This window comes from Stegastes partitus, unplaced genomic scaffold (assembly GCF_000690725.1).
Source record: "Stegastes partitus isolate 25-593 unplaced genomic scaffold, Stegastes_partitus-1.0.2 Scaffold443, whole genome shotgun sequence".
NCBI lineage: Eukaryota > Metazoa > Chordata > Actinopteri > Pomacentridae > Stegastes > Stegastes partitus.
Genome location: NW_007578174.1, coordinates 1 through 9,827, shown reverse-complemented (window position 1 = coordinate 9,827; position 9,827 = coordinate 1). Strand labels below are relative to the sequence as shown.

Genomic DNA, 9,827 nt, shown 5'->3' with positions numbered 1-9,827 from the left:
ATAACCTTCAAGCTTTATTCGTGTGTGAGTGAGTTCTGTTTATGAGCTGTGCAAATCATGGGTTTGTTAGAAATTAGTACTGAGATTTAAATGTTAATCACCAGACAGAAAAAAGATGCACATGAGAAACCTTTATTTCTCACTGACATTACATCAGACTGACATTTTCCTGTTTCAGGTCAGTTAGGATTACCAAATTATTTCTGTTTGCTAAACACCAGAATAATGAGAGAGAGAAGTCAGAAGTTTCCATCCATCTCCTTACTATTTGGTAGCGTTGCCTTTAAACTACGTGACTTGGGTCAAACGTTTTGGGTTTCCTTCCACAAGCTTCTCACAATAGTTTGATGAGTTCCTGCCCATTCCTCCTGACAGAACTGGTGGAACTGAGTCAGGTTTGTAAACTGCCTTTACAGCTCTTCCCATAAATGTTCTCCAGGACTGAGATCAGATCTTTATGATGGCCACTCCACAACGCTGACTCTGTTGTCCTGAAGCCTCTCTGTAAATAATGTGGCGCTATGCTGAGAGTCATTGTCCATCTGAAGACATATTTGCGCCCAAGCTTTAACTTCCTGGCTGATGTCTCGAGGTGTTGCTTCAATATTTCCACAACTCCAACTCAGATGTTGTCAATGAACCAATCAAAAGCTTCCAAAGCCATGACATCATCATCTGGGCTTTCCCAGACAGTCTGAAGGCAAATAGAAATAATGTTGGTAATCCTAACTGACCTGAAACAGAAAAAGTTTAGTCTGATTTAAAGTCCAACAACGAGAAAATAAAAGGTTTTACGTCTTTTTATACAGCGTATGTAAACTTCTGGTTCCAGCCACACATGAAGAACTTAAAATGAGTACAAGCTGCCACACCAAAGTGATGTACACGTTCATGCCTCAATAACTGCACTCCAATAATATAATACACATTATTCGGACATTCTATATTGTGTTTATTTTTCCTAATTGTTTTGTATTTTGATGTTAATACTTTGGCACTTTTACTGAGGAGGATTTGAATGACAGACTATAACTGTGTAGTTTCAGCACAGGCTCTAATTACTTCTTTCACCATAATCTACTGCTTCTGTCTCACACTTTAAGAGGTGTAAAGGTCACTGAAAGGAGCTTATGTGTAAATCAAACTATTGCAATCCAGCCTCTAGGGTCAGCTGGATGTAACAGATGGAAATGGTTTAGGCAAAGCAATTTATTGATCAGTAAATGAACATAACAGAACGGTGACAAAACAAGAGAAGATGGTGGACGTTGGTACAAATCAAAGAACCAAACGAAGGCTAACAGAGTGTCGAAGCCAGCAAATTAAACTAAACTAAACTCTTTAGCCAAGGGATCTCCAACTCCGGTCCTCGTGAGCTACTGTCCTGCTGGTTTCAGACGTGCCCATGCTGCAACACACCTGACTCACATTAATGGATCTCCAGCAGCTTGTTGTCAAGTTCTACACAAGTCTGTTTATGATCCATTAATTTGAATCAGGTGTGTTGCAGTATGGAAACATCTAAAACCTGCAGGACAGTAGCTCAGGAGGACCGGAGTTGGAGATCCTTGCTGTAGCCAAACTTTCAATCCACACATAACAAAAGAAACCAAAACAAACTAGTTCCTCAAAACACAAATCACCAGTAACTTCTTCATGAAGTTGTGCAGCTGCTAACGGGAGTCAGTCTTCACTATGATTCATGAAAACTCCCACACCGAGTTAGCAGCTGCTAATAGAAGTTCACATTAAATCCCAGCCAGCCCCAACTGAAAGGTTGCTGGTTGCTTTTATAGCCAGGTGTGGTGATTGCTGAGGTGGAGGAGTGGTGTTGGTCCAATCAGGTGTAACTGGAGGTGGGAAGAACAAGGCTGAGAGTAGGTGGGGAGCTCGGATGTTGGCAGGTGTGGTTCTGGATGGCACACACACCACGGGCCGTGACACAAACCCAAACTCTAACATGAACACCAGATGACAAGCTCTGTAACCAAGACACCCTGAAGAACTAGTTTAAGCTGCGATGTGCAAAACAACCACTTCTGACCATCACAAAGCCCCCGTTGGTGGAGAGCAGCGCAGCCTTTTCCCCACTAATTATCAGCTGTTAAATGCTAACATGTATTGATTGGCTGCTTGTTGTAACTTCTGAAGTCCAGCGATTCATTTCTGATTACTCGGTTCAAACAAACACACGACAACACGCGCCGAGAGACGAGATAAAGAGACCGTCAGAACTTTGCTCTTTCTCTCGCTGTGGGAGGGAATTCACAAAAGCCTGCAGGATGTCGATTTGACCCAGAAAGGCTGGCAGAGAGCAGCGCGACTGTTGACAGAGGACGAAGCCTCTAACCTTTCAGAAACGGAGGTGGACGCGCTGGTTTTTTAGGATGCAGATAGCAGCGAGCGTGGCGTCTCTGCTGGTCCTGGGCTCGGCCTGGACCCTCCAGGTGGCCGCCGTGCAGCCAGAGAGTCAGGCAAACTTTGATTTGGACCAGGTGGGTGGCTGAAATACAGCTTTTGTTATGCTTAGTATTTATCTTTTTGTTGTTGTTGTGGCATCACTCTCAAATTTTACTGAGGACATAATATAGTTTTGGCAGCTGCTCTCTAAACCTTTGCTGATGACCTTTTGTTGTTCGTTGGGGAACATTTCACACATTTTAAGCAATGTGAGGTTGTTGTTATGGCGCCCCATCATTTCACATGCAAGTGCTTTAAACTGCAGTAGATCTTAGGTTAGAAACACTCACATCAATTAAAAAGCATCATAAAGAATGTGGTGACATGTGAGAGGTCCACTAGGTTTTAATAGTTGTTGTTTTATTTGTATTTGTTGCATCCTTATATGTTGGGACTGGCTGCTACCTTTTAAATCTCAATGGGACTTCCTGGTTAAATAAGAAAATAAAACATCTGTGTTCCTTGCAGTTTATGGGAAGGTGGTACGAGCTGGCCGTGGTCTCTGACTGCCCTCACTACATGCAGCACAAGAGAGAAAACCCTGTGGTTGTCGCCCTGGAGCTGCAACACGTCGCCTCTGAGAGCAACTTCACAGCAACAGCCGCGACCTTCAGGTCAGAATCAACCTGCACGCAGCTGAACACGTGGTTTATTTAAAGTGCGTTACACCGAGTTTAACTTTTGTGTTTAGGAACGATTCCTGTAAGGAGACGTCCACAGTTTACAGTCTGACGGACACTCCAGGACGATTCTTTCACCATTTTGCGAGTACGTTCCTGTCTCAGCATCCTTTCTGTGTTTTTTTTTTCACACCACATTAAAAAGGTTGGAGGAATGTTGAGCTGTAAACTCCATGTTTGCAGGGTTTGCAGCTGATGTCGATTCCTTCGTGGTTCATACTGACTATGAGGAGTACGCTGTGATGCTTCAGCTGAGCACAGAGAAACCATCAGAAACTAAAACCACCAAGATCAAGCTTTACAGTAAGTGGTCACTCTGAAATCTGTTTAAACAACAGGGTCACTTTGCTTAAAAGCTAGAATATGTCTGAAAATGACTGGATCCATGGCGTGCATTGCAACAGGCCCAATACTGATAACCAGTGATCCACATGCTTGTTAGATTTCTGTCTGATTTGATCCCAGCTTTAACCAGGCGCTGCTCTCCAGTGACTGTCCTGCTTTTACATAAAGGGTTCAATCAGAGGAGCTGAAGGGAAAAGTTCAACATCATCTCTAGAAGCTTGACTCCAAAACAGGAGAGTAATTTGTCCTCCACAGACTGCAGGACCTTCATGATGGGGGACACCAGACACTCACCTGATATTACAGCTGATCAGTTAACATGTTGTCTCAACAATATGATGCCTGATAGAAACTTTTCAGTTTTTTGAATTTGTGATATTTTGACTTTGTTTGTCTGAGAGGCTGAATACATTCAGACTACACATCATAAACTGCACACAAAGTACACTGAACACAAATCTAAACACAGCATGAAATATTTTATCAAATTTTGTCCATTCTTTTCACAAGGGGATCAGTATTTGTTGTCCCAACATAATACAGCTCTACAACAGAATTTAAACAACAGTGTGTCTGCACTATATTGAAAATGATCATTTGCAGATGAGAAGTGGAGTCAAAGACCAGAAATTACAAGCCGGTAACGATTCGTGCACCTGCAGCAGAGAGTTATTGAGACTGATAGCGCTGGTTCATGAAATGTTGTCCCACTCCTCCTGAAGGTCTCGTTAAAGCTGATGGACATTTTAAGGGACAGCATCATGCTGTCAGACACATCCACATCCACAGCACCATGTGGCCGACCACCGTGCTGTCTGACACTGTTTCTGACGCGACTCATAGCGGAGCTGTGGACAGTTAAATGTCTGGTTACAGCCATAACCAACATGCAGTTTCCAGCATGCCAGCAGCCTGTTCTCTCTGCCTTTCTCTTGTCATCGATGAAATCATGTCACTTGAATAAAACGGCATTTTAAGGTGACATTTTTGTACTCGCTGTGTCCTGGTCACACCGTCTGATCACTGCCCTTTAAAGCCACAGCTGACGAGGGTTTGACTAAGTCAAGAATTAGTCACCAGTGGAACAGCTTGAAAGCTTTTTGTGCACACTACAGATTGAAATCATATTTAAATGATTAGATGACATTACATCCATATTAATTTGCAATAATAATGATTCTTTAAATACATGATAAATGAAGAAATAAAATCCTGTAGCTCCTACAACGCTGACTTTATGAAACATAATAGTTCATATATGTTAATTCTACCATTTTATCTCTGTGTCTTTACTGTATTCAACACAGGTGGAGCAGTTTATGTTCTAAAAATAAAACATTCTCCTCTCCTCCTCAGGTCGATCCACAGACATCAGTCCTGCTGCACTCAAACTCTTTCAATCACTGGTCAGACAACACGGGATGAGTAACGATGCTGTCATCAAGAATCACTCCAAAGGTACAAACACACATCGACTGAGGACTGTGATGCCTGATCCTGTCTGAAACGCTTTATATCTGCTGTAATATGATGGATGGAATTAAATTATTTTATGCTGTTCTTCTAACAGGGTGAGATTTTCATAATTATCAGGATTTATGATTTAGACAACAATGGCTGTTTAGTGATATAGTTTTGTGTTTTGCTTGTTTTTTGTTCTATATTGTTCATCTTCACTTCAGGACACTCTTAAAAAGTGGATTTTATATTCTCTGATGAGTTTTTCCTGATTAAATGAAAGTACTTTTGATATTCCAGTCAGTCTACACTAACAATAAGTATGAAAGTTCCAACTTTGAAACCTGAATTACATTTTTAATTTCCTTTTTGACACAAGGAGACAAACACTGTCTGCGTAAAAAACTGAAAACCTGCAGCGTTTATGTGTCTTTCTGTCTTCTCAGGTGAGTGTGTTCCAGGTGGACAGGCGACAGAGGCCAAAAATGTGACGTCCGCTGGTGTCTGACCCGGTGAGAAGAAAACCGACTCATTGTTCATCTTCACATTACATAAACGCATTTCTATTCTTTGTTTGGTTTAAAAAATATTCTCCACTCGTTACAGACACACTCAGGCTCTCACAGGCCACATATAGAAGGAACTGTTTTGTTTTTTGTTCACACTTGTGTCTTTATTTGATATTCAACAGTAGTGAAATGAATCCGTCCAGCCAGATGCTAACCAGTGACAATACAGGTCATGGTGGCACAACCTAATCGTAACATCAGATAAAATATAACGGGCATTTTCGCATCAAGTCTGTTTATTTCATATCCTTCCTCAAGTTCTAAAGCATGCATCTGTGTTGATGTGAATATCACACGACTACATATACTAAGTATATGGGACACATCATGCTTCAGTCCAATTCGATCACATGAATAAATGTTTGTTTACAGGTCAGAGATCATGTGAAAAAAACTGAAGAGGAGGACGGTTGCACAAACACCAGATTATTATAATGTCACACTTTATACCTTGCAGTTATTTCATGTAAAAGAAAAAAAAATAAAAGGATAAAACACCATCTTGTTAGTACTCACTTCCTATAGATACAGCACTGCATTCCTGTATTTTCATATACACAAAATTATTTGAATGTCAGACTGAAGTTATAGCAGCTGGTACATGTTTGTCTGAACCTCACAGAGATGACTTGATAAAACTCCAATTTTAATTTCTCTTAAAACCTCATTAGCCTCCTTATCTGTGACTGTTTGTGTTAATGTGATGCTGTATATCATTAATCACTGACAATAAATACAATAAGTAATAAAAACAAGACTTGTAAAGATAAAATAAAGAGTTGTGGCCCTTATTTATTCAATCCAATGGTTAGTATTCCAATTCCTAGTAATGTGCTTGTGGAGGAAGAGCGGTGCATGCATGTTAACGTGTTGAGCAGCTGGAGGTACAACACCTGATTGTGTAAACACATGTAGAGAGGCTATGAATCATACATCAGTTAAACCCAGTCCAGCAGACACTGTGACCTATTTTTCAGGGATATCATGTCCAGTCATAGAAGCACTCCTCACTGTGCCAGAACCTAGTTTCAGTTCCAACGTGATCCGCTGACATTGGTCTGCATGAGTGCAACGCAAACCTGAACTGCTAATAGCTAATCTGTGCAAAAAATGTAAATAAATACAGGCGTAAAAACAAGGTTCAAGTTGTAGCCCCATGTCCATGGTAACTACAGGCGTCCTCGAATTTACTCATACCCTCACAAAAAAGAAGGAAAAAAACAGCTGAAATAAGTTGAAATTGACAAAAGTAATAATGAATAAAAATTTTATAAAAATCATGACATTGGTTTTGAATTGTGGTTCAACAGAAATATAAAAAATAAATAAAAAATAAATAAAAAATAAAAAAAGAGTCTTTGAGCCAATCACTGCCATCAGGTGTTTTCTGTAACTCTCAGTCAGACTTCTGCACCTGTTGACAGGTATTTAGATTTTTTTTTTACATTATTCTTTTCAACCACAATTCAAAAGCAATGTCTTATTTCACTAAATTATAATTCTGCAAATTTTTATTTATTATAACTTTCTTCAGTTTCCAGTTATTTGAGTGACTATTTTGATTTTTTTCTTCTTCTTTAATGGAAGGGGATGAATACATTTGATGACAGCTGTATATACTTTCCCTTTATGTCCCAACCATGAAATGTGGATTGTGTCTGTAAAATCTGCTTAGATAAACCACATAAAGTCTCACATCATCAGTTAAAAATCTGTCAGCAATGTAGCAACGGTGTTCATGTCTTTGATGCACAGAACTCTATGTATATGTGACACACACACACACACACGTATCAGGATGAACCAGCACATAGTTGTGACTCGTTACGCTCTCAAATCATGACACGTATTGATTAGTCGCTGCAGCTCTGAAGTCCAACGTTTAAGTGGTCAGCTGCCCAAGCAAGTCAAAATAGAGCGAGGGATCCAGAAAAGCAGAACTTTGCTCCTTTGCTTGTTTGTTTTTGACTTGGCGGTGGGACTGAGTACATGCAGACGCCACACAGCCAACAGTTCAACGCCCTGAAGCCTCTTCACGAGCTGAGAGGGAAGAACAATTCAGCATCGCAGCCTTCAGGTACACTGACAGAGACACGCTGACAGGATGCAGAACGCAGTGGTTCTGGTTTCTCTGCTGCTCCTGGGATGGACCTGGACCCTGCAGGGGCTCCCGGTGCTCCCAGAACCTCTTTACCCCACACAGGAGAACTTTGATGTCACCCGGGTGAGTGGATGAGCTGTTTCTCTCCTCTGTAGTGTGCAATGTGTTGTTTTCAATTTATACATTCAGTAAGAAATGCTTCTGTGCTTATGATGTGTTCTCTTTTCTACCCTTTTCCTTCTGTTGTTAAATTAATATTTAATATTCTAATAAAATAATTCCCCCCCTTTTTTTTCATGTTTTATCCTGTGGACAAAGTAAAAATTCTGTTTTTTTATATGGATATGTGGATGTTGCATGGTGTTAAAGTCTGTAAAGTACACTAAATATGACATTATCAAGGGACATTTTAAGTCCTGCACAAAATGGTAAGATCCTTTTTTTGTTTTTTTAGATATTATTTGAATTCAAAGAGTTTCTAGGATGCCCCTTAATTATCAATAAGATGAGTTATTAAAACAAAATCAGCTTCACAATGATTGAAAGTCTGCAATATATTTATTAATGGCTCTAAATCCATCATAAGGCAGTTTTTTAACTCTACATGGTCCTGTTCTGTAGCACAGAACCACATGTGTGCCTTACATGTTCAACATTTCTTTTTGTAATACCTTTATTTCTGTCGTACTATAAATGTGCAGTTTAATGTCCTGTTTTATGTGTTTTTGTCTGATACACTGAACCAACAGATTGTAGTTCTACTGTAGGTTTTATGCACGTTAGTAAAACGTTTATTCTCTTCCTGACAGTTTTTGGGAACATGGCACGACCTTGTTGTGGCGACTACGTGCACTTACATGCAGCGCAACAGAGGAGATGCAGCCATCGGAAAGCTGGTTGTGCAGAGAGGTGCCACCGAAGGCAAACTCAAGACCACGAAGACGGGGCTCAGGTTCGTCTGAAACTGGACAAAAATGAAGATTTTTGTTTTTGATAAAAGTTCTCTTTCATGTCCTAGAATGTGTCTTTAAAGTTGTAGCTCAACATACTGCGCAGATTTTTTATTCTGCCGTCAGATAAACAGACCTGGATCGTCCAAACAGTGTCTGTAGCTTTAAATACAGCTGAGCTGCTGCCTCTCTGGAAAAAGACTCATGAAGTGTGTTCACTGAGTGGCACAGAAGCAATATGGCGACTTTATTACTCACTAGGTTAGAAGAAAGCAGGAAAAAAACATAAATAACCACATTTCTATTCATTATAATAATCATAATCATAAATCCTGACAGTGTTTTAGTCCATTTTAAGCCACTTCATGCACTGAGTATATATAAATATTCTGATTATTTATTGTTAGTAGATTCAGATTATTAATAAAAATATAAGACAGTAATAAACTATGCCAGTTTGTCATATATGAAGCTACTCAGCAGGAAAATATTTGAAATTAGAGCCACCGTGAGCAGCTGCAACACTAAAGTGATAAACACAATAATCAAATTAAATCAAATCAAGTTTATTGTCATGTTGCTGTACATGCACAGTAGTACAGGCAAGATGAGAGAGCGTCTCTTCAGGATCCAGCAACTTAAAGCAATTTAAATAATGCATCAATAAGTATAATTTTAAAATGACTCTGAAGTGATTCGCTCAGCATAGTAGTACTTTCACTGTCAGTACTTGAAGTGTGTTATGATGCCGACTATGTCCTATAGATACTTGATATATTCTGCACATACAGACATTAAAATCTCATTTGTTCCACGACTGTTCTGTTGTTTGTGCAGAGGTGGTACATGTAAGGAGATGACCGGGGACTACGAGCTGACAGACACACCAGGACGATTCTTCTACCACATCGAGAGTACGTCGTTCTCCGTCCGTTTGTGTGATTTCCTTCAATCTTAACACACATCCTGACTCTTCCTGTGTTCCTGCAGAGTACAATGCAGACGTGGACGCCTACGTGGTTCACACAAACTACAACGAGTACGCCATCGTGATAATGAGCAAGAAGAAGTCAACGGGCACCAGCACCTCGCTCAAGCTTTACAGTGAGTGGACAGTTAGTGGAGATGCATGCAGGAATTTTAGCTTTGAAAAACCCACAGTTTTGTTCCATATATCCTCCTAAGACCTGGCGTCCACATGAGTGGACATCACATTTTGGGTTATATTACCACAATATTTAATTTTTAAAATTTGTTTTTATTT

The 9,827-nt window shown here is 40.0% G+C and overlaps 2 protein-coding genes across 2 annotated transcripts; both read left to right on the top strand.

Annotated features, from left to right (window-relative positions):
• The first annotated feature begins 2,387 nt into the window (after nucleotides 1–2,387).
• LOC103360478 (protein AMBP-like) lies at nucleotides 2,388–5,451 on the top strand. Its single transcript, XM_008286236.1, has 6 exons — nucleotides 2,388–2,495; nucleotides 2,929–3,074; nucleotides 3,152–3,228; nucleotides 3,324–3,443; nucleotides 4,842–4,943; nucleotides 5,390–5,451. The coding sequence occupies exons 1-6, from the start codon at nucleotides 2,388–2,390 to the stop codon at nucleotides 5,449–5,451; spliced, it is 615 nt and encodes a 204-aa protein (XP_008284458.1).
• A 2,096-nt stretch (nucleotides 5,452–7,547) lies between these two features.
• On the top strand, nucleotides 7,548–9,667 carry LOC103360477 (protein AMBP-like; the record flags this gene model as incomplete). The annotated part of the gene is made up of 4 exons (XM_008286235.1): nucleotides 7,548–7,736; nucleotides 8,423–8,565; nucleotides 9,401–9,477; nucleotides 9,554–9,667. Coding segments are annotated over exons 1-4 (454 nt in total), but the record flags the coding sequence as incomplete, so codon positions are not given.
• Between the last annotated feature and the right edge of the window lie 160 nt (nucleotides 9,668–9,827).